The sequence below is a fragment of the Microplitis demolitor genome, chromosome 3 (assembly GCF_026212275.2).
Source record: "Microplitis demolitor isolate Queensland-Clemson2020A chromosome 3, iyMicDemo2.1a, whole genome shotgun sequence".
In the NCBI taxonomy this organism is placed as follows: domain Eukaryota; kingdom Metazoa; phylum Arthropoda; class Insecta; order Hymenoptera; family Braconidae; genus Microplitis; species Microplitis demolitor.
This window is the reverse complement of record NC_068547.1, coordinates 75,134-101,000: the sequence shown is the minus strand read 5'-3', so window position 1 is coordinate 101,000 and position 25,867 is coordinate 75,134. Positions and strand designations below refer to the sequence as shown.

Sequence of the window (25,867 nt, the reverse complement as noted above, 5' to 3'; positions counted from 1 at the left end):
AATACTGCAAAATGACTTGAAAAAAATTACAACTCATATTCATAACCCGTACATTAGTGAAAAATTTTTTTTTTCTTTTCAATTAAATTTCATTTTTGTTTTTACTAATATGATATGCTAGTTTGTCATTTTTATATTATCCGAAAAATTGCTAAACATGTACAAATGCAACAAATCACGCATGACCACTTATACGTTAATTACTTATAGGCGGTAACATTATCTATAATTAGTTTATTTTTTTATTTTTTTTTTTTTTTTTGTTTTCTTTTTTTTTTTTTTTTTTTGTATTTTGATTCTTAATAATACCTAAAAATTGTGTCATACAGACAAGCAAATTGAATTATATAATTTTGTACATTATTGTTATTTAAACAATTTTTTTCAAAAGTATTTGTCATAGTTGATTGCACTGTTATAATTACAAATACCTAATTAAAAATAATAATATTAATAATAATGATAATTTTAAGCTAGTCATACTTAGCTATTTTTAAGCTTCAATTAAAATTATTATGATTACATAGAGACCAGGCGCTGAGATTTTATTATTTTATTTTAACTTAAAAATTATAAATTATATACTTAAAAAAATACTAATAATTACTATTATTATTATTATTTTTAGTAATGGAATGAAATATTTTTCAAATAACATCTAATTATATTGATATTTATGTATGCATTATTAAATAATTAAAAGTACCACGCAATGGATAATTTTTTTGTACAATAAAAAATATCATATCATTAAAAAATAAAAAATAATCTTTAATCACGAATTATACTTTTTTGTTAAACTTAAAATAATCATTTGTTTCGAAAATTTATAAATGAATATTAATAATAATAATAATAATAATATCATTGTACATTTGAGTTTCTATTTGCGCGTGTGATATTTATATTTGATTTTTGTTTTTATAAAAAAACGGAATGACGATGTGCGTGTCTCGAAGTAATGTGTATTTTTATCTGTTTAATGTTTTCATTTAATCCGTTGTAATATTATAATTTTAATGAGATTAAGAAATAACTTTTTAAAAGCTACTTACAAACCTTTTGGTGTAATAGGTGCGATGGGAGTATTAAGTGCTTCTAGGGATGATCTCCCGGTGAGAAAAATAAAATAAAAATAAAACTTTTCACTTGAATAGGTACTTAAAAATACTCCACAGCACAAAGCCACGAAATTTAAATATCATTATTACATATTGATATAGTTTTTAATTATCGCTACTCGAAATTTGTATTGAACATATTTAATTCTTCAAATCCGGAAGCTCCACCTTGCTCTTGGAGCATTTGTAACATATCTGAGAGCTCCTGTGGTTGATGTGGCCCATGACCTCCTTGAGAACCGTGAGTACTGTGAGAACCATGAGGACCATGAGGACCGTGAGTAGGCTGAGGTTGACCTGTTACTTGTGGATTAGCTTGTCCACCATCTTGCTGCTGTGCTTGATGCTGTTGGGCTTGCCAAGCCCACATACCTTTCAAAATAATTAACATTTTTATTTATTATTATTATTATTATTATTATTATTATTATTATCTATTATAAATAAATAATTAATAATTTATTTACTCGGATTGTTAGGCACTGTTGTGATTGAATGATATTGTGAAGCAGGTGTTCTAGCGCCACTACTTAATTGAGTATAAGTAGGTCCACTTGGTGATCTAGATGGACTCAATTGACTGTATTGATATCCTTCTGTTACTGGTTGCTGTAATTTATTATTATAATTAAAAAAAAAAAAAAATATATATATATATATATATATATTTATTTATCTACCTGTCGACCGATATTCCATGGTTGTTGAATTGGCGATGGTGATGTATTTGCTGGTTTTTGCATTCTATTTAATACTGTCGACGATTGATTTTGTTGATTAGGTGAGCCATAAGCTATTGGTGATTGAGTAGTTTCATAACCTTGATATACATGATTTTGATTGCTTGCTGGTCTAGACTGTGGTGGTCCTGAAGCAACAACAGCTGCTGGATGGGGTTGTTGCATCATATGATGGGTTGGATACATTGGTTCTCTAGAGTGTTGTCGCTGTAATGAATAGTCCAAACTATGATGACCATACGGAGTTACAGTTTCACTTTCTGCTGTGGTTGCTACTACTGCTGCTGATGCTGCTGCTGCTGTTGCTGCTACTTGTGTATCACTACCAGGATGAAGGGATCTATAATTTTAAAAAATTTATATATAATTTAATAAACTTAAAATTTTATTTAAAATAACTTACTTGGCAGTTGTATTTGTGCAAACGATATATTCAACTTCTTGTGAACATGGATTCAAAAATGCAAATGCAGATGTTCTCAACCATATCCAGTCACGATTTTTAGCACGAAACCGATACACGGCTGATATTACTTGTCCTTTAAGTTTCAAAACTAAAAAAAAAAAAAATGTCATAGATACAGTAAATTTTTTTAAAATTATTAATTAGTAAAATTACCTTGATCAAAACTTTCTCGCATATGTGGTAAATCTTCTTGATGAAAAAATTCATAACATTGATGTCCCAAAAGTTCAGACGGCGCGTATCCTAGTATATGACCAACCCTTTGATCAACAAAAGTAAATTTACCTTCCGCAGAATGACGTGAAATGAATTCTATAAAATTAATTAAAAAAATTAATATTTACATTATTAAATATTATTTATTTATTTTAAAAAATGAATAAATACCATTATTACTATTTCCACCAGTCAAATCACTGGTATTTGGTGTACTGGTAACTTGTAATCGTCCAATAGCCACCAGACAGCAATGGGAGGTAACATCTTCTGAAACAACGCCATCGGCACTAGCTTGAACACCCCTGTCACCTAAACCCACACCTGGTACACACGGGGGAACAAAATCACCTACAGTGTAGAATAACATGTTAGTCCACTGTTCCCTGTTGGCTCTACTAAATTTATACTCTACTGTTTTTTTTTTCTATTAAATCTATCATTTTTTTTTTTTTTTTTTTTTATTTTTTTTTGTTCTATTTACTACTTACGATGAGCGTTAAAATAAATTTAAATGAATACCAAAACCAAAACATTAACATGCCTGTAAATTTCTATTTGATGTAGTAATAATAATAATAATAATAAATAAATAAAAAAAATATAGGAAATAATAATAATAAAAGTTTGAAATAAAATGCCGATAGGAACAATGGAATAATATGGTCGAAAGACCCGTACCAAACTCACCAGTGGGGGGCCAATTTTTGATATACCCCGTGCAGTGAACAACAGCGTAACTTTGCCCGTCTCTCGCTGGTGGTCCCAGTGAATTTCTCTGTTTCAAACGATGTAGGCCCTGTGCAGCAGCCATGTCGCCCGAGGTCTGGAGGTTACCAACCTTCATACGACATATAAAGCCTCTTCTTGATCCCATACTCAGTCTCACAGAAGCTGTACAAAAAAAATTTTATTATGTATTAAAAAATGTTACAAATAATTTAAATAAAAGTATACAAACATTGATGTCCTTCTTTTTTAACTGTCCCAGTTTTAAGATCGAGTATCCTGCCAGCATGTTGAGGCTCTGAAGCACTCAATTGTTCACGAACCTTTTCCGTATCATCCGGATGTACTTGGCTATATAAACTTGAACCATACCATTCACTTTGGGAATAATTTAAAACTGGCGCAACAGAGTCGGATACATAAATGATTCTGCCAGTATCACAGCTAACAACGAAAAGAAAACCATCCGCTGCTTCTAATATTAAATGCTTCAACTCTTGGTCCGTAAGAAATGAAGGTTTATAAGTTCCATCAGCACTTGTATTGCCCGTACCTGTTGATAGATAATAATAATAATAATAATAATAATAATAATAATAATAATAATAATAATAATAATAATAATAATAATAATAATATATTTATGTATGTATGTATTGACGACATATACAAAACTTATATAAGTTAAGTATCAAAGTGCAAGATCAGAATTGGTAAGCGGACAGGATCCTGGGAGGCAGCAAGAGCGCAACCGATATGCGATCTTCACTCCGATATACAACAAATTCCAGGAAAACGAACTTTAACGACTTCCAAACAAGATCTATGGAAGGTTCTGATCGTGACCTTCGTTACCATCACTTTATAAACATTTTTTTTAAGCCAATCATTACTTTTTACCCTTTTTACCCTTTTTACTCGTTAAACTAAATAAATAAATAAAAATGAAAAATGACATTATAAAAAAATGTTTTATAAATATATATGAGTTATGTATGTATTTAATAAATGCTAATAAAATCAAATGATGACACTAGTATTCACAGTTGTAAAACAAAAAGTAATAAAAGTAATAAAAAATTAAAGGAAATAAAATAAAATAATAATAATATTAAAATTTTTTTTTTCGCGATCGTCGATCCCGAACTCTCTCCCTCAAATAATCGTGAAACGTGTGTGTTGGGATATGTATATAAGGTGGTTATCCCTCCTGGAAACCATCAGGTAAAGAGTTATAACGAGTAAAACAGAGAAAAAAAAAAAAAAAATAAGAAAAAAAAAGAAGGAGAGAAAGAGAGAGCTCTTCTCTTAGAGCAATTTGTATTCAGTAGCACTGTTGTCGGGAAAGAGGAGAAGTGGCTATAAACAATGCGACGCTCCACCGATACGCGTAGCAATCTACTCGCTACTGCTGTCTACCTGTACATGCTTACACACGCAACAATCTCTAATATAAATTTATATATCTAAGTATATATGGGTATGTGTATGTGTTGTATGGTTACGCATGTTCGACTAAAGAAGACGACCGGTCGACCGGTAACTCCACCCATGCCATCACCGGAAGCATATATTGTGTCTTTTGCATTCGATATGCCCACTCTCAGTGCTGCTGATCCTTAACCACGATGATGTCTCTTTCTAGGTAAATTAATACCTTACGGTCTAACTATGCTTTTTTTTTATTTTTATTATAAATTATAAATTATAATTATTAAAAATTGATTAAAATTTTTAAATTAGTTATTTCAATAATCTTCATCGAAATAAATTATTATACATTTTATTTTTATATATACTTGAGTAAATCGTTTATATTAGTTTGGATTGCTATTTGTCTCCTTCCATAATACATACTGATTTCAGTCATTGAACGGGCTACGTGCCAAATCGCAAAACCAATGGGGATAACTTATCGCTTGTGAAAGATTACTGTCGACTAAATGTCAACTTTAAATATAATTGATATTTCAAGCAGGAAGTTTAATTTTTTATTTTCAAATATAAATATTTAATTAATCATCGAAAATAAAAAAATGTAGATATTTCAATTGCACTACGGGGAAACCGATTTATCAGATAAACGAAAAAAGTTTGTTTAGTAATGATAATTTTATGTATATTAAATTTGTGATTAATTTTTATTTTTATTTAACATAATTATTAAACTTGAATTTACTAACTTATAAAGTAAAACTGGTTAATTATTTAATTGTATTGATTCAGACTATATAAAATTATTCATAAAATTTTTTTAAAGTTTTTTTTTATTTTAACAAAAGGTAAAAGATATTAAAAATGATTTAATTATCATCGTTAGAATATATGAAATATTATAAAAATAAATAAATCATTACCTCTAAGTGCTTTCATATGAGCAACTGCCATCCTCAGTATAGTCAGTTTATCTGGTTTTCGCGCTAAAGTTGAGCACGTTGGAACCATATCCGAAAGCTCGGTAATGTACGCTGTCATCTTATTCCTCCTTCGACGTTCAATTTCACAATGATTTTCTCGGCTATTTAAAAAAATATTTTTATTTTTATTATTTATAAAATATCTATTATTACACAACCGGTGAGCACATCAGAATTACTGACATATCAACAATTTCATTACTCTAATGAAATTGCATACGTAAAAAGTATATGTTTGATGGCTATTTAATTTCTTATAATTTATATAAGAACTCAAATATCAATCGGAGCAGGGAACAAAAAAAATAAATACAATAATTAATTTTTATTCACATAATATTTTAAGTATCAATAAGTTGAAAACGTATACATGGAAATATATATGTGGAAACAAATGTTGTTTTAAGAATACTCTTAAAATCATGGCTTTTACCATTGATTTTAAAAGATAAAATATAGCTAATGGTCGTTGTCGTTATCAAGTGAAGAACATAAGTAGTCAGGAAATCTCTTTGTCACGTTAACGGAAAATTTTCCTCGACCTTTATACTTTACCTATCTCAAGTGTTTTATATATATATATATAAATTGTTGGAGGAGCAACCTGTTGGTTCACTTGAAATAAATAGTGAATACAAATACCTTCGAAAATAATCCATTTAATAATAATAATAAAATTGACAAGTATGAAATCTGTAGATAATTTATACTATATTATAATTTAAAATTTAAAGAAATAAATTTTTGGATTTGTATTTAAAATATGCCAAAGCATAAGTATAAACCTTATAATAGTAGATGTATAAAGAAAGGAGTGAGAGGACTGTTGTGAGGTCAGAGGTCAGCCGCTATACGAAGCTGCCTGCCTGCTCGCGTACTTCAAGTCCATCGAGCGTATCTAACTCCTATCCAGTAAGTTTGCATCCTTAATCTTTTTTATATTTTTTTAATATAAATAATATAATATGTATATTTTTACTCGATATGATTTATGAAATTTAATTATAATTATTTAAATTTGAGTCTAAATAATTATTAAAGTTGAGTCTGAGTTGTAAGTTGTAAATTTTTAATTATAAATTATAAATTTTAAAAATATTAATTAGATATTTATTATAGTATCATGTAAACCGGTATAATTATCATGTTAAGTAAATGAAATTTATTGTGGAGTGAATTTTGACAGTACATTAAAAGTATATGTGTAGAAAAATAGACGTTAAAATATGTGTAGTGAGGAAAACTCATTGGATTTTAACTGCTCGGTTAACCGCTGGAATGCGTCAAGAAGTTGCAATTCACAAGAAACTGCTCTGTCCTGCCGTTGCTGTTACTGTTACTGTTTATGCTACAGCACTCTACGTTCTTAATAATCGTACAAACCAAAACATCATTGTATAAGTCTACAATTTTACATTTTAAAGAATATAATATCATACACATCCAAGTAATAATATAAGAAATAAATAATAATAATAATAATAAAGAGTAAGAGATAGAAAGTATAATTTATAAGAGGGTGGACCAAATTGAATAAGGTGAGTGGAATAAGGAATAAAGGTAGAGTAGAAATGACCGCACGGTGTAGACTACTCGCGGCAAGATAAGATGCTCAGTAATAGCGTTATTAACTTAAAAGTGATGCTTTTCCTTGCTCGTTCCCTTGCTCCTTCGCTCCTTCGCTCTTTCGCTCGCGACATCATACCACCTTTATGGCTTATAGCATGTCATGGTGTAACTTAAACCATACAATTTTTCCACTCCGAAGACTTTACTAATATAAATTACTTTTAAATCTGTCTTTATAACTATAAAATATTTAGTATTTATTATAGAAATAGTCAATTAATGATTTTTTTTTGTTTTTTTGATTTTATATTAATTTTCAAATAATTAAAAAATAATTATTATCAAGATCCGCAATATTTTAGATCACTCACGATTAATGACGACGACACAACGACCACGCGAATGGACCATATAGATATGTCGAGAGTGTATCTCATGTTCCCACGGCAAACTCAGAGATCCGCCAGAGGCTTCTCATTCCTCTATATCGACTCGACTTTGCATTGCTGAGCAAATCATATATATATATATATATATATATATATATATATATATATATATATATATATATATATATATATATATATATATATATTAACACACGTAAATTTTCTTTGGTAGGTACATCAAAAATAGTGTATATACATAAAATAAAAAAAATAAAGAAAAGTATATTGAAGAAATAGTATATAATATAAACCAATTATTTGAATTTCTTCTTCAATCGGTTAATTTTTTAAAAATTAATATAGCTATATAAAAATAAAATATGATATTATAAATGATTATTCTTATTGGTTTGTACTATTATTATCTTTCGTGGTATGTATATCTAATTGATTAGACATTTAAAATGAGTGTATGTAATTAGATAATAAATAATATTTCAAATATACATATATGCATATGAGTATAAGAATACAGAATAAAAGATAATATTATTTTATATTCACCTTGCAAATCTTTCCTTGTCCTGCAAATTGTCGTCCTCGATTCTCCGGTACTTTCCTCCACTGGGATCATCCTCGTCAGATCTGAAACAAATGATTGATTGTTATTTTTATTTTTTTTTATTATTTTTATTATACAAGTATCTTCATAGCCATACACGTACTATTATTCCCACGAGGAAACAAAAATAAAAGGACAATAAATAATTTCACTGATTTCTATTTTTATTTTTTTTTTATTACATACATTGAATTATTATAAATTGTAATAACAATAATAAATATATTCTGCCTTAATATGTATGTAGACAAAGTAAAAATTAATTTATCCACTTGGTAGTTTTTTAGGGTGTGTATTTGGTACACACGAATTATAATTATAAAATAGTATTAGATTAAAGTTGTTCTTCGTCCACTAAAGATCCCGTCGATCAGCAAATAGTTGTAGAGAATAACAAGCCTCATCAATTGGATCGACGGTTGTAAATCCATCAGCGATCCTCATTACCGCTGGAACATTTCAACCACGATGAAGAGAAAATAAAAAGAGGTAAAGATACTTGTAAGTAAAGTATCTTACTACTCGTTCATCCTCAATACTGTACACAAATCTGGCAATACGAGAAAAAAGAATAACAAGATTAAGATGAAAAAAAAAAAATAACAATAGAATAGAACGAATAATAATAATAATAATAATAATAATAATAATAATAATAATAATAATAATAATAATAATAATAATAATAATAATAATAATAATAATAATAAAACAAAAAATAATAAATAATAAAAAAGAACAAGTCAAAGAGTAGGAAGAGAAGAGAAACACGAGTGATGCACGGTTCTGACCCTGAAGCAAAGGAGCGAGGATATCCTACTATCCCATCTCTTTCCACTGTCGAGTCGAGTCGTTGTATCCTTTTCCTTGGGGTACCCGTGACCCCCCACCACCCTCTTCTGAGGGTGTAGAGCTGAGAGCACATCCGGGTAAGTCTCTTGTCTATACACTAGAAGTCTTTCTCAAGACTCTTTTCTCATTGTCTTTATTTATTTTTTTCTTTCTTCTTTATGAATCTTTGCTCTGTTTAATGTTATACATTTCTGATATATACATTATTCCATTTTATTATTTATCATTTTTTTTTTCCTGATGATGTAATGTACATAAAATAATTCATATTAAAAGATTAAGTATTTTTTTTTTTTATATATATGTATATAAAATTATTATTCTTTTTCTTCATTGTTATTTAAATTAAGAAAAAAAAAAAAAAAAAAATTTGTTTTTTCTTCTTTTGGAGTAAAACGAACTAGTTCTTCCGGCGATGACATCTGAACATCCTTTTCTCGAAACAACTTTGAAAAATTTATTCTATCTCTTTGTTGTATCTTCATGGGTTGTCGTGAAGGGTCACTTTTTCTCTCATTCTCTATTTTTTGTTTCTTATTTCAATTTCTTGAATCGCGTCTTTGCATCTTATTTACCCGAATATATTAACATTGAATGCTTTATAATCGTCGTCAGTGGTCAAAAGCAACTTTGACCTTAAATTTATTCTTTTTTTCGTTTAAAGTTATGTTAAGATTATTGTAATTCCAAGTTATTTTATTTTATTTTTCATATATATTGCTGTGGAAAAGTTAAGAAAATATAAATCTAGCAAAAAAAGAAAAAAAAAAAAAATATATATATATATATATATAACTTAAAAAATAATGAATAGAAAAAAAATGTTAAATATAATCTTATTTTAAGATCGAAAACATAAATGTTCCAGTGGCATTAATGTTTCTATTCTTTTGTAAATATATTTTATATATTTTTTTTTAGTAATCTCATATATTATATCAAAATTTTTCACTTTTCAACAAATAAATTAATCTTGATCTAAAGAAATTTCCTAAAATCTTTCAATGAACGGATGAAAGGTTTTAAAATTCAACATTCGTCGTAAGGATAATTTTATTTATTTTTTTATTTTTATTTTATATTTATTTTATAGCTTTATAGTCGATGGATAGAGGTATTGCATATTAAAACGATAGTCTGCTATTGGCAGCGGAGACCCCGTTAACTTTATAAGAGCCCAACACCACGCGAGAAGGGGCGGTCCGTGACTCTAAGACTCTCTATGCCATATGCCTCTTATTCGTTCACCAGCTACGTCATTGGTCACCAAAGAGATAAATATCAGTCCTATACTTCAAATATACATTTATCAATTCAAATATATATATATATATATATATATATATATATATTTAGAATTTTTTTTTCTAAAATAAATTATCTACAAATAAATTAAGATATCAAACTAGCCTGCAGACAATTTCTGACATATATGTAATTTGTTTATCATTGGTCATTATAGTAAATATAAAGCTTTAATGTGTTCAGGATATTTTTTTATAAAGAAAACTATGATTTATTTGATAAATTAAACATATCGATAATTCATTTTAAATAAATTTAAATTATTATTATTATTATTTTTTTTTTTGTTATATTGACTAAAGCCGCATCTAATATACATTCCTATTTGATTATGAAACTTTATAGGCAACTATCGTGTCGCGTGAGTAGCTTTATAAACATTACATTATTAACTACTCGAAAACTATCTATTATATTTATATGTATATATTAAATAAACATTAAAATAATTTACAACATTGTGAATAAAGAGCAACGAACTTTAATAAATATAATAATAATTATTAAAATATATCGATATATATATATATATATATATATATATATTTTTTTTTTTAATGATAATAATGACAATAATGATAGTTTGTCTTTCAGGTGATCCATGAAATTTATTGATAACCGCAAATCTCCACTACGTGACATGTTGTACAACTAATGGGTTTTACATTTGTCATTAATATAACACACATTGATAAATTCACACGTGATGTACACAAGAGAGACATTACGAAAATCTCTGTGTAAACAACCTTTTTTTTTATTTTACTGTGTAAAGAGAGATATACTACATATAATGTATATCAAAATACATAAAAGATTATTAATTTCATATATTTAAAAATACAAAACAGCCACTCAAAGATTATTAATTAATGCTGAGTTAAATTTATTTATTTTTTTCGACAAAAATAATATGTTAATAAATGTGTTACTTGATAATGTATAAAAGAACAGTAGTTTATATTTCTTAAACAACCGAGTTAAATATTGTTATGACTGTTATTATATGTTATAATCAATATTGTTAAAAAAACTTTTACAAACAGTAGTATCAAATTTACCGACCTTTGTTTATTAATCCTTGTATATTTATATAATTTTTTATAAATAATTTACGATTACTAAACGAAAATAAAATATGAATTCATTACAACATAATTCATTAAATCGTAATATAAAAAAAAAATATTAGTATAACTTTGACATTTAGGATAATTATAATAATTTATAAAATATAATTTCAATGCCAACTTGTAGATAAAAGAGCGTTTACAGTTTTTAAAATACTGATTATACTGGTTTGTATGTCTTAAAAAAACATTTTGGTTAGAGATAAAATTATCATCATTTAAAGAAATATAAAAGATCAAAATAATAATAAACTTTTTGTTGATTATAAAAATAAAAAATATTATATATACTCTAATAAGATTGTGAAACTTTTCTTTTAAATTTTGAAATAGAAAATTTTAATAATCTAATAATAAATTTAAGATAAATTGAACATTAAAATTTGTTTTCATGTATGTTTTTAAGTAAAATTAAATCTTTGAAATGGATAATACAGTGGAATGTAAAAAAATTGATGCTGTATATAGTCAATAGCCATGTGTTGTCATTTAATATATAACAATAACATTACTGTTAAATTCATCAAGAATTTACCTCCGTCTCTTAGACTGCGGCGAGTCATTTTGCGGCTGTTGTACGTGATGCGGTGATAAGTTTTGCCCGTAAGACAGTAGCTGACTTCCGGGAGGAGGCCCACCAGCACCAAGTGGTAGACCCCCAACCAGTGGGGGTGCTGTTCCCAATTGGTAAGCTATGTGACTTGATGGTTGGGGAACGTAATGTGAAGGACCGGGTCCGAGGCCTACTCCATACTCCGTGCCACCCGTTCCACCACCGTACATGTCACTTGGATACTCTATCTTGATGGCTTATTAAAATTATAGATATATATAAATATATCTTTATTTGTTAATATCCAATTGCACTAAATTTTTTACACAAAATTACTTATAATACACTTTTTTTATATTCCTGTTGCACTTTATTCATATATATATATATATATTTTTATTTTTTTTTATTTTGAATATCTGATACCTGACCAAATTATAAATCAAAGCCAATTGAGAAATCGTTTTTATCTAAGTCCAATTTCGGTTGCTTTTTTATTTGGAAAGTTTTTTAATACGGGGACACTTTCTCATGTTAAAACACAATGTCTAACAGAAAAAACATTATTATTATTATTTATTTATTTATTTATTTATATCCTCATATCGTATGTTATTAGTTTCTGTCGTATGATCGCGTAACACGTTGCACAAAATTTTTATTTTACATGCTGATAATATTTATGACCAATTATTAGTCTTTAATCTCGTAAAAAACATATTTTTTCAGTTTTTTTTTCTTTTTTTTTTTAACTCGCATTACTGTATAAAATGGACATTTACAAATCACTATTAATTCACGGCATTTTTATATCCACAAATATTAATATAAACAATTGCGCAATCTGTTTATAGCTAATGAAAATTTCTAGAGATTAAATAAATATTAAGTTTTCATACAAGATATTTGTACATAAATAACTGTACAGATAGAAAATTTTTATTGGTATAACTATTTTTTTTTTCCATTTTAAAATAGACATAAAAAAAATATTATTTATTTAAGTATATGAGTTAAATTTAAATATACTGTTGATAAATAATAATAAAACACAAAATATTTATTATTTTCATGACAATATTATGTGTTGTCGCTTGTTACATTAAACCACGTGAGATATAATTATAAGAACACGATATAAAATTTATTCTAATATCATAAATACGGCGACAATTTAATTGAAAAAAATAAATTTGTAAACAACAACAGATTGTTTCGACTCATCACCACCCACGTTCTACCAGTGACTGATTCCCCTGATCCCCTGATTCCACTATAGTGGCATAATGTACCGTGTTTCTGTCCTGTCGAGGGGGAACTATTACTTCTCCCACCACAAACTTTATCATTCACTGTGTAATATATGTATTACTTTAATGTTACATACATTCTGCATTTTTTAAATAATTCATAAATTAACACATTTATTATTTTTATTTTCTTTTTTTTTTTCTTCCAATGAGAATAGCAGATTTAAATAATAAACGGAAGAATAAAAAATAATGAGAATTTTTTTTTTTTTATTTTCACATTAATGATAATTGATATAAATGTATTATAATATAAAATTAATAATTATATACCATTAGATGTTACTTTGTTAATAATTAAACAGTAACAAGTTAAAAATCGGGTAAATTATCTATAGTTTATTTTTGTGATATTAATATTATTTTTTGTTTTGAGGGAAAAAAATTTATCAGGTACTTATATAAAAATAGTACCTGTGTAAGCTCAATTTAAACTGGTGTATTCGTTAATAGTTTTGTTTTGTTGATTTTATAATTTTAAGAATAATAAATTAAAAGGTAGCATAATTATTGATGATTGTTAATAAAACTTACCCAATACTGCTAGCAACTCGTTTTTGAGCCATTTTAGTGGGTTCAGACCCTATAAAATTAAAACAATAAGTATATTAAGTAAGGATATAATTGAATAATAATTTAAATTATATTATTTTTATGATATTTAAAAAATATTAGTACTCTAATAAATATGAAAATAATTTATTATAATTACATGCAACAACCTACATAATATCTTAAATTAAAAGGATGATATATAAATTATTAAAGTTGAAACAAAAAAAAATAATGATTGAATTTAAAATTTAAATTTGATTTTAAGTATTTATATCAACCGTAATAATGACAATTATTACAAGTTTAGTGATTAAAATGATTGTAATATTAATAATGTTAAAATATTAAAATGTTGGTGCACGAGTAGTAGAATTTGGTTTACCTGTCAATGAATGAGCGATCGACATTTCGATTGTAAACATTCAAATAACAATTATCCTCTCCCCACCTTAACAACTTTTTAAACATATAGTTTTATTGTTTATTTGTATACTAATAAAGTTTATTTAATAATCACTTGACATATATAAAAATTGGGTGTTTACACTTAATAGTTGCGCCATTTTGAAGTTTTATCCTGGGTTTTATTTTTACTCCAAGCGCTCTATTCGCAGGCTCACACAGGCTCACCAAAGCTCACATACCTATTTGTATTTATATTACATATCTACCTATACATTTAGACACATTCAGGAGAGTACTCATGTAAGTATTTGCATGTACTCTGTTCGCTCCTCTGTCGACCACTCTCAGCACTCAGCGACTCAGCCAGACTCAGCTACTCAGCAGTCACTACCACCACTACTTGCCACTACTCTCAACTAACGTTTTACCCAGTTTTACTAACTCACTCTCATAAAGACCATGTGGATTTTTTAACTATAGCTGATACACTACACCTTGACGGCTGACGATTGTCCCTGTCCACTCCCCGTCGTCCCCATCTCTACAGCTACAGAGAATATATACCTCTATAATTTAAATTGTTTGTTTGTTTACATGGAGCGATTATTCTATAATCAAAATCATAATTTAAATATTAAATAATCATTTATTATTCTCACTATCGTAATTGTTATTGATTGATTGATTAATTGATTGACGGATAAATAACTACAGTAAAAAAAAATTAATTATTCACAAAACAACAGCAAATACATTCAAAAATATTTAAATTATTATATTTTATCATATCGTTGAATTTAAAATTTTTAATATTACTAAGTAATAAATACATTTTGTAATTTTCAATTGAATATAACAATAAAAAAAAAAAAAAGTAAATAAATATTGAATTCAAATTTTCATTCGGTGAAACAATGTATTATTGACCAATAAAATAATTTTATGAAAAAGCATTTTAGCCAATAAGAAAATATATAAAAAGTACAATATAAACTGGCCTTTATAAAATTTAAAATCTGACGCTTTTGGTGAAGGTGGTGGGATAATAGGTCGTCTTACCCGTCTTGCCTCTACCCCTTCCCTCAACCAGCAAGCCATACACACACACACACACACACACACACACACATACCAACTAAATAACATTATCCGCGTCTGTGTGTGTTCTCTTTCTCTCTTTTTGTCTGTATGTATGTATATGTCTTAAATCTATGTACTACGCAACTTCCGCTATCTCGCTGCTGAGCAAAATGGACGCCTTTGTGTCTGTTTTCTTCATATTAATACTATAAATAAAATTTACGCTATGTTTAGGTAACTCTAATCATGGATGTTTACCAACTTGTACTAATAATTTAAGTTAATTATGTGTTGTGTTCTAATAATGGGTGTTTATCTTTGTTATTGATAAAATAAAGACTTATGATCAAGTAGGCCACAGCTACGGATGACAATTGACTGAATATCATAGTCATAAAAAAACCATTCCAAGTAAGCGTTCATCTTTTATAATTTTTATTTTATTTATACTATTACAGTTATAAATATTATTATATTTTCAGAAGGATTATTCATTTTGTAGCCTCCCGCCAAAATTTTAATACAACTTTTATTTTGTTGGCGTAAATATTAATTAATAATTGTGGGGTAAGAACAATCGACATGATACATATTTTATTTATAGAGAAAACAAAAAACAAAACACATATATATTGTGTACGATATTTGTTTTTATTTTAAATAGTTATCAAAATTTTCATAAATTATGTTTTTATATTTGTTGTTATTGATTGTGTAAAAGTAAGAAATTATTCATTCATCAATATTATTTAAAATTATTGTTTTTAATAAGATTCATTCACAATATTTTTTGTGACAGTTGTGACGTTATTCTGATTAAATTTTTTCTAATCTGCTGATCCAATATACACAATTCGTGTTTTCCACTGACATTTAATAATTTTAATTAATTTTTAAAAAATTAAACAAACTATTGACTGCTACATTTTTATTTTCAGATAATTAAATATTTAAAATAAAATGAACCTTTTATTACAAGATCCAAGAGCATCATCTAAATTTGGTTGATATAAAAACGATCATTATGGGAACTTGAAAGAAAAAAAACTGCATAGTTCCCAAAATTAAACTTAGTGATAGTGTTTAATGGACCAGATACTTCCAGTGACATAGTGTTGGTGCTTTATAAAAAAAAATAACAAAATAGAAACAAACATAGATAAACAAATCGGCAAGTTGTGACAATGTATTCTATAAAAAATTGGCGAAAATACGCGTTCAACAACATCAAAACAATTATCTTGATAAAAACTCATTACTTATTGTGAAAACCATAATCGCGAAAATATTTTATAAAATAGTGTAATAATAATAATACTATTATTATTATTATTATTATTATTATTATTATTATTATTATCTAATTTTTAACTTTTTTTTTTTAATTTTTTTTTTTTTTTTAAGTATATATAAATAATTTAGATAAAATAAAAACCTAAAATTGATGTAACGCAGAGTAAATGTCAAGGGTGTAATGCCAGAATTAATCAAGGTCAAAATGAATGGGGTTATACCGAGTGTTCCAATCACTACCCTCGCAGGTATCGCGAGTCTTACAGACTTATTACCGGAAATGCCCCTACCGACACCTTTGCCGCAAGCTCTGACAAATAAGTCATTGTTATTTCATGCACGTGTTGCTGAAGAAGCTAAACTACAGCTTAGTAACAGAGATGAAACATTAGTTCCGCAATTAATTCAAGCTCTATCGCAGACATCATCTGACAATATTGAATTAAAAGATCAATCTGTTGTACAATCTGAACAGTCGTATTCTGATCCTGAGCAACATACTCCAGAATTGTTAAAAGCTATATTAGAAATAAATCCTCATGTATTTAAAGGTCCACAATATAATTCACGAAAGATTTGGCCTTGTCAAAATACACAATCAATGAATGCTAATCAATCACCAGCACATTACGGGCGATTTTCACCATCATATTCAAATTCATCAGGATCAAGACAAACGCCTCAAGGTAGTCCTGCTCAACCTGCATCTGCTAGAACTGTATTACCACCACCACCACAATTAACAACATCAACAACAATAACTACAACGACCGGCAATATAATGAGTCACGCTCAACATCCTAGAATGCCAGTTACACCACAAAATCACACTGATGTCTCGCAAATGTCTCCTTTTGCAGTGCCTTCGCCATCACCTCGTGCAACTGTTATAACAGAACAAACGAGAACATCGACAACACCACAACATCATATACAAGATGATCCCAATGGTTTAACAAATCAATTATCAAATATTAATAATCCTCATGTAAATATTTATTCACCAGCTCATATGGGATCTCCAAGTACTGCTGCAACAATTATGCAACAGCAACAACAACAGCAAATTAATACTCATGTTGTACAGCCACATCATCATAATCTCGCTGGTTTAACACCTCAACATTCTATACATATGACATCTCCAATGCACAGTTCAATACCAAATCAACCGATGAATATGAATGTTAATTTACAACAAGCTATTTATGATCCAATAATTAATCATCAGTTACAACATCCAATAAATGTTAATCATACAATGGATATTGCTAATGTTGTTCAAGATAATTCACAATTTTTACTAGATTCAGTTACTGGACTTTCTGATATTGACTTACCTATTGAAAGCATTGATCCTAAACCACAAATACAACAATCTGTTGATAATTTGATAAATCAACAACAACAAACTGTATATCCTAATCTTAATCCCGAAAGTGTTGCCAGTGCATTTGATTCAGCCCTCACAATACCAATTCATCATCTCCATCATGAACAACATCCACAACAACAACAGCAGCCGCCACCGCCACTACAGCAACAACAACAACAACAGCATCATCTTCATCATCATCATCACCAGCAACATCAACAACAACAGCCACAATCACATCACCAGCAACAAATTCAACAACCTCATCTTCAGGATCAATATCAACATCAGCAAGATCAATTTCAACAACAGCAACAGCTGTTGCAACAACAACAATTACAGCAACAACAACAACAACAATTACTATTGCAGCAGCAGCAGCAGCAACTACTATTGCAGCAGCAGCAGCAGCAGCAACAACAACAACAACAACTACAAGAGCAATTACAAGAACAACAACAACTGCAATTACAACAACAGCAACTACAACAACAACAATTACAACAACAACAACAACCACAATCTGCTTTCAATGTACAGTTACCAACTCAAACGCCAGAGCATCATCATGATCAAATAAATGAGCATGTAATCAAAGACGTCAAATTAATGGGACAGTCATTTGACACAAAATTTAAGGAACCAGTGGTAATGTTAAACAGATTATCATTAGCAGATCAAGCATTAATGCAACAAAAATCACCAAACCGCATTGCTAAATTAGGATTAAAAAATAACAACAACAACAACAATAATAATAATAATACCAATACAAATAATAATAATAATAATAATAATCCGAATATTATGAAATCAGATTCTGACAATGATGAGGATATAGGAGAAAATAATAAATTATTAAAATCATCAACATCATCATCCTCATCATCATCTCGATCAAAAGAACGTAGTCTGAGAGCTCGTAGACGTAAACGTATAATTGATGATAGTGACGAAAATGATGATGGTGATACTGTAGATGATAATGAAGATAAAAAAGAAACAACATTAGTATCACCGATAAAACCAAAAATAAGAAAAATTGAAAGAAAACTGGTACCTGTATTGGCTAAATTAAGTGTTGATGAACTAATGGAAACAAATACGTATCAATTATTTAATTCAATGATTGATACGATATTTGAAAATACAGAAGATGTTGTAACAATGGGTGAAATAGAAGAAGATGGTGATGTACCAGCAGAAATACTTATTCAAAAATATGAATTACAAGCATTATGTAAAGAAGCAGCTAAATTAAAATCATTAAGAGCTATGGAATCAATTCCAGCAGATAGACTTGTAAGATTATTAAATATATTAGAAAAAAATATACGTGATGGTGCTAGAGTATCACCTTTGGCTGATCCAGATGATGATATTGAAGAAAGTAAATTATGGATGCAAATGGCTATGGAAAGAGTATTACGTGCTGTTGATGCATCTGTAATAGCATTAAATATAATGACATCACAAAATATGCCTAAAACAGTATATTTAGAGGATGTTATTGATCGTATTGTATTATTTATGAAATTTCAATTACAAAATACAATATATCCATCATTTGATCCTGTTTATAGGATAGATTCAAAAAATAAGACTGATAATTTGAATTCTGGTCGTAAAAAAAGGGGCCATATGAAAGAAGTACGTGAAAAAAGTATACTTGAAGTTTACAATAAAATGCGTGAACTTGTTAGTTTACTTGCTGAATTATTAAATATACAAGTATTAACTGATACAAGTGTACTTCATGCATCAACACTTGGTGTTGCACCATTTTTTGTTGAATCTGTAAATGATCTTCAATTAAGTGCATTAAAACTTGTAACTGTTATATTTACAAAATATGAAAAACACCGAAGATTATTATTAGATGATATTCTTGCATCAATAGCTAGATTACCAAGTAGTAAAAGAAGTTTACGTACATATAAACTACATTCTGGTGATTATATACAAATGTTGACAGCATTAGTATTACAATTAATACAATGTGTTGTTATATTACCAGATAATTTAATTCGTCAAGATAATAATAATAAAACAACGACAACAACAACAACAGCAGTTAATACTAACATTAATAGTGATGCTGCTGATAATGAAGATAAAAATACAGGTAATAATAAAAATTTATCCCATATTGATGCAGATGTATTAGTTATAAATAAATATGAAACAGCAACACGCTTGGGATATAATTTTTTATCTGTATTTTTAAATAAATGCAGTAGTAAAGGTACAGATATTGATTATCGTCCATTATTTGAAAATTTTATTCAAGATTTACTAGCAACTGTTAATAAACCAGAATGGCCAGCTGCTGAATTACTTTTAAGTATATTAGGTACTTTACTTGTTGGACATTTTTCAAATAAAACATCAGATATGTCGTTACGTGTTGCTTCAATTGAATATCTTGGTGTTGTTGCTGCAAGATTAAGAAAAGATGCTGTAAATTCACAATGTAAATTATCAACAATTGATCAAATAATAATAGATATTAAAGCTGAGCAACAAAAAGATTCAGATTATGAAATGACAACAACATCAACAACAGCAGCAGCAGTAGCAGCAAAAGATATTGATAATAATAAAAAAAAAATAAATAATAAAATAAATGAGGACGAAGAACGTACAAAATTTTTACAAAAAGTTTTACTTGATCATTTAGCTGTTAATGGTACAAATGATCCATCATTAATATATGCACGTCATTTTTATTTAGCACAATGGTATCGTGATTGTGCACATGAAAAAACTCGTGTTGGTCAACAATCGTCAAATAATAAAAATATTACATCAATTAAAAAATTATCATTACAGAATAAAAAACGTAATAATAAATCATCATCATCATCATCATCATCATCAAATCAAAAACGTAATAAAAATATTGAAAGTGATAAATCAGATGATAGTGATGATTCAGATATTGAAGAATTATATCCTGATGATAATGACAATAATGAAAAAAAAAATTCCGAATTATATAGAATTATTGAAGAAAAGAAAAAATTTATATTAAGTTCAATCCGTCCTTGCAGTTCATCAACAAAACCCGATATATTACAAACATATATTGATTATAATTCAGCAGAATTAATATCACAATATTTAGCATCTAAACGACCATTTTCACAAAGTTTTGATATATATTTAAAACAAATACTTCATGTATTAACAGAATCATCAATAGCTATTAGAACAAAAGCTATGAAATGTTTAACAACAATTGTTGAAGCTGATCCAAGTGTATTAGGACGTAGTGATATGCAATTAGGTGTAAGACATTCATTTTTAGATCATTCAACATCTGTACGTGAAGCTGCTGTTGATTTAGTTGGTAAATTTGTATTAAGTAGACCAGAACTTATTGATAAATATTACGATATGTTACTTGCAAGAATACTTGATACTGGTGTTAGTGTACGTAAAAGAGTTATTAAAATATTAAAAGATATTTGTGTTGAATGTCCTGATTATTCTAAAATACCTGAAATTTGTGGTAAAATGATACGACGAGTTAATGATGAAGAAGGTATCAGACGATTAGTTATGGAAGTATTTCAAAATATGTGGTTTACACCAATTAAAGAAACTCAAATAAATCAAATACTTGATTCAACAATATTATTAAGAAAAGTTATGAATATAACAGATGTTGTTGCTAAAAATAAAGATATTGGTTTAGAATGGTTTGAACAATTACTTGTTAGTTTATTTAAACCAAAAGAAGATAAAGAAGATAGTACTAAATTACAAACAGAACCACCAAAAGGATTATTAACAGCTTGTCAACAAATTGTTGATTGTTTAATTCAAAATATATTAAAATTAGAATCAATGAATAATACAACAAAAACATTAAATAATGATGATAATGGTGGTGGTGGTAGTAATAATAATTATGAAAATGATGATAAACAACGACTTGTTGCATGTATGAAAACATTATATTTATTTGCTAAAATACGACCACAATTATTAGTTGAACATGCAAGTACATTACAGCCATATCTTGGTTTAAAATGTCAAACTCAAGGTGATTATCATATGATAAGTTGTGTTGCTCATACATTAGAACTTGTTGTACCATTAATGCAACATCCAAGTGAAACATTTTTAGCCCAATTAGAAGAAGATTCAATAAAATTAATTCTTCAACACGATAAATCTGTTGTTGCAAGTTGTTTATCATGTTTAGGATCAATTGTTAATAATGTTACTAAAAATTACAGTTTAATACGTGATTGTTTTAATAAATATTATTATTATTTAACAAAATATAAAATAGAACATGAAAAAGATCCAAATAGTAAAATATTATTAAATGGACGTCCATTATTTCGACGTGCATTATTTACTGTTGGATTATTATTACGTTATTTTGATTTTACAGATCCACAAGTAACTTATGGTTTAATTGATAATATTAAAGATCATGTATTTCAAGTTATGAGTTATTTTGTTAATCAAGATGATAATGATATACGTCATTATACACTTACAGCAATTGGTTCTATTTGTATTCGTCATTCTGAATTTATGTTAACACCAGAATTAAAAAAACTTTATCATTATTTATTAACATCTGATAATGCATTAGAATTTATGAAAATTCAAGTATTAAATAATATTGAAATTTATTTACAAGAAGAAGAAAAAAGAATGATAAAACAAGATCAAGAATGGTCTAAAATGTGTAAACAAGAAAATTTAAAAGAAATGGGTGATGTATCATCTGGTATGGCTAGTACTGTTATTCAATTATATCTTAAAGAAATACTTGAATCATTTATAAATACCAATGTACGTGTACGTCAATCAGCATGTAAAGTTATACAATTGATATTAGCACAAGGCTTAGTATATCCAATTCAAATAGTACCATATCTTATTTGTATGAGTACTGATATTGAAATAATGGTAAGTCATAGTGCTGATAATCAATTACAAGAAATAGAAAGAAAATATCCTGGTTTTATTCATATGCAATCTCAATATGGTATTAAATTAAGTTATAGATTACAAAAAATATTACAAAATAATATAACTGTAAGAGGTATGAGATTAAAAGATGGTGAATTTCCTAGTGCATTAAATGGTTTTTTATATACAATATTGAGAAATACTAAACAACAACGTCGTGCTATTGCTATTTCATTTTTAAAACAATTTGAAGAATCTGCTAAATCAAGTTTATCTCAAATGTTGTATCTTGCTGATAATTTAGCATATTTTACATATCAAGTACAGGATGAACCATTATTTATAATTCATCATATTGATATTATTATATCAATGTCTGGTGATAATTTATTACAATCATTTAAAGATGCATTATTACCTAAAACATTAAATCAAATAAATACTTGTAATGATAAACAGCAACAACAACAACAGCAACAGCAACAGTTAACAACAACAACAACACCATTCACATCTGTTTTTAATCAATCAATTATATATGGATCTGATGGACAACCTAGACCTGTTCATATATTATCAGCTATTGAAGATGAAGATGATGATGAAGAAGATGATGAATCTATTGTTGCTAGATTACCTCAAGATACAACATTACTTCGTGAATATATTACTGCATCTCAAGGTTTTCTTTTACTTTTAACATTAAGACAACATTTAAAAGAAATATATGGATTTTCGGATGCTAAAATAAGTCAATATTCGCCATCAGAATCTGCAAAAGTATATGAAAAAGCAGTAACACGTAAAAGTACTGCACATTTTAATCCAAAAGCTACATTAGCTAAATTACAAGAAAATGTAAGTGATAAAGAACTTGATGATGATGGTAGAAAAAAATTAGCTGCTGAGTATCTTGATTTTAAACAACTTATGATTAAATTTGATCCTAAAGAACCAGATGATGAAGCTACTGCTGCTGCTGCTGCTGCTGCTGCTGCTGCTGCTAATGCTAATGCTAATACTACTACTACTACTACTACTACTACTACTACTACTACTATCACCACTACTACTACTACTTCTATCCCTGGTAATAATAATGATGTTGGTGTTGTTAGTAATTCTACTACTGATAATTCAGTTCAGAGAATATTAAATCCTGAACTAAATCAAAATTTTGTACCAATTCTTAATACTGGTACTGGTGATTTTAATACATCTCATCATCCTCATCAACAACAACAACAACAACAACAACACCAAAATTCAATTCATCATCATAATAATACATTAAATAGTATGACATCATCACCAAGAGTACCCAAACTTACGATACATGCTCATCCTGAAACAAATAAAGAACACCGAAAACATCGTACGCACAAAACTGAAAAAGTTAAAAAACATAAAAAGAAAAAACGAAGAAGAATCTCCGATAGTAGTGATAGCGGGGATGATTGCAGTGATCCTGATTTTATGGTGTAGAAATTGAGTGTGGGTGTGCGTGTGTATGCGTGTCTGTGTGTCCGCTATTATTAGCCTTGTGAACATTAGGGTGAAATAAATAAATAAATAAAATAATTGAAAAAATTTATAATAAGTAAATAGACAAATAAATAATTTTTTCAACAAGTGTCAACTTAAATATTGAACACTATTTTTATTTTACTTTATTATAGTTTTTTTTTTTCTTTTTATTCTTTATTAGTGAGATGTGTATAAACTACAGAGATAAGTGAAATAATGTGTACACGCTGATACGAATAAATAAAATAAATAAAAAATTGCAATAAGAGTAAATGAACTTTAGAAAGACGATTATTCTTATCGTTAATTGGCTTTTAAAAAAAAAAATATATATATATATATATATAAATTATATTATATAACTTTTTATTAATCATAACAAATAATTTTTGAAACATTACAATTAAATTTGCAATAAAACATTGAAAAATTAAATAAATAGCAAGTTTAAGTTAATTTTGTATTCGAGAGGTCAATTTTAAATACTAATTACTATTATTTATTCACAAGTATATCGTTTTTATATAATTATTATAACTAAATAAAATTTATAAATTAATAAAAATTGAACAAAACAACATGTGCTCGAACAGTAAATATATAATATTCCGAGTTTTTATTTTATTGTTAAGCAAATGTTTTTAGCAAGTATTGACAAAAAAAAACTATAAATATTAAAAAATCTTTTTAAATAAAAATTATATTAGAAAATATAAAAAAAAATGAATTTCAATATTTTTATTTAATATTGATCCGTGGCAAAAAAAAAAAAAAAAAAAAAAAAAAAAACTTTTTTCTTTTTTAACAATTAAAGAAATCTATAAAAATTGTAAAATTCATTTAGTGAATAATAAAAATATTTGTATAGCTGAAAAGTAAAATAAATTACAGGTTATAAGAATTCTATAATTACTTATTTACTTAATTCATTATCTTCGATAGTTATTTAATTTTTTCATAGAACCAAATTAAAAATAAAATACTATGTATATTGAAAGTACGCGATACTCCTATATATGCATAAATAAAAAACGAAAAAAAAAAAAAAAAAAAAAAAAAATGTTTGTAATATGTGTACATAAAAAATTAAACTATATTATTTTCTTATATATAAATTATATAACGTATGGAACTACAATAAAAAAAAAATTGAGAAAAAATAAATAAATAAATACTTTAAATTTTATTATAAATTGAAAGTTGATGTTGATTCAGTATATAGTCTGCTTTATGCACTTAAGTTGATATAATCAACAACGATACAGTGCAAAAAGA

At 27.3% G+C, this 25,867-nt stretch overlaps 2 protein-coding genes and 1 long non-coding RNA gene across 10 annotated transcripts; 2 read left to right on the top strand and 1 right to left on the bottom strand.

Moving 5' to 3' along the window:
• Positions 1–12: 12 nt before the first annotated feature.
• On the bottom strand, positions 13–14,901 carry LOC103573672 (aryl hydrocarbon receptor nuclear translocator homolog). Of its 8 annotated transcripts, none has more exons than XM_014443503.2 (13): positions 14,357–14,901; positions 13,954–14,002; positions 12,092–12,365; positions 8,212–8,292; positions 5,630–5,790; positions 3,505–3,825; positions 3,225–3,437; positions 2,715–2,894; positions 2,481–2,639; positions 2,265–2,415; positions 1,802–2,201; positions 1,589–1,730; positions 13–1,493 (listed from the first exon to the last, which is right to left on the bottom strand). In XM_014443503.2, the coding sequence occupies exons 3-13, from the start codon at positions 12,337–12,339 to the stop codon at positions 1,237–1,239; spliced, it is 2,313 nt and encodes a 770-aa protein (XP_014298989.1). In that variant the 5' UTR covers positions 12,340–12,365; positions 13,954–14,002; positions 14,357–14,901; the 3' UTR covers positions 13–1,236. The 8 variants fall into 8 exon arrangements, with proteins under 8 accessions (XP_014298989.1, XP_008551070.1, XP_008551072.1 ...); XM_008552848.3 differs by having other exon boundaries at positions 2,715–2,867; XM_008552850.3 differs by having other exon boundaries at positions 2,715–2,855.
• A 712-nt stretch (positions 14,902–15,613) lies between these two features.
• Positions 15,614–16,791, top strand: LOC103573671 (uncharacterized). Its single transcript, XR_549173.2, has 3 exons — positions 15,614–15,870; positions 15,942–16,026; positions 16,398–16,791. It is a non-coding gene; the product is annotated as an uncharacterized LOC103573671 (long non-coding RNA).
• Positions 16,792–16,865: 74 nt separating this feature from the next.
• On the top strand, positions 16,866–25,226 carry LOC103573670 (nipped-B-like protein A). The gene has a single exon (XM_053737814.1). It carries the CDS (start codon positions 16,934–16,936, stop codon positions 24,548–24,550), a length of 7,617 nt encoding a protein of 2,538 aa, XP_053593789.1. The 5' UTR covers positions 16,866–16,933; the 3' UTR covers positions 24,551–25,226.
• The last annotated feature ends 641 nt before the right edge of the window (positions 25,227–25,867 follow it).

What these genes read in the sequence shown, in the direction of transcription:
- LOC103573672 (XM_014443503.2), bottom strand. Translation starts at nt 12,339, where the DNA reads ATGTACGGTGGTGGAACGGGTGGCACGGAGTATGGAGTAGGCCTCGGA. An exon ending in CCGCAGTCTAAGAGACGGAG is followed by an intron (nt 8,293 to 12,091) that starts GTAAATTCTTGA and finishes CATTTGTTTCAG; the next exon opens with ATCTGACGAGGATGATCCCA. An exon ending in TGCACAAATACAACTGCCAA is followed by an intron (nt 2,202 to 2,264) that starts GTAAGTTATTTT and finishes TTAAAATTATAG; the next exon opens with ATCCCTTCATCCTGGTAGTG.
- LOC103573670 (XM_053737814.1), top strand. Translation starts at nt 16,934, where the DNA reads ATGCCAGAATTAATCAAGGTCAAAATGAATGGGGTTATACCGAGTGTT.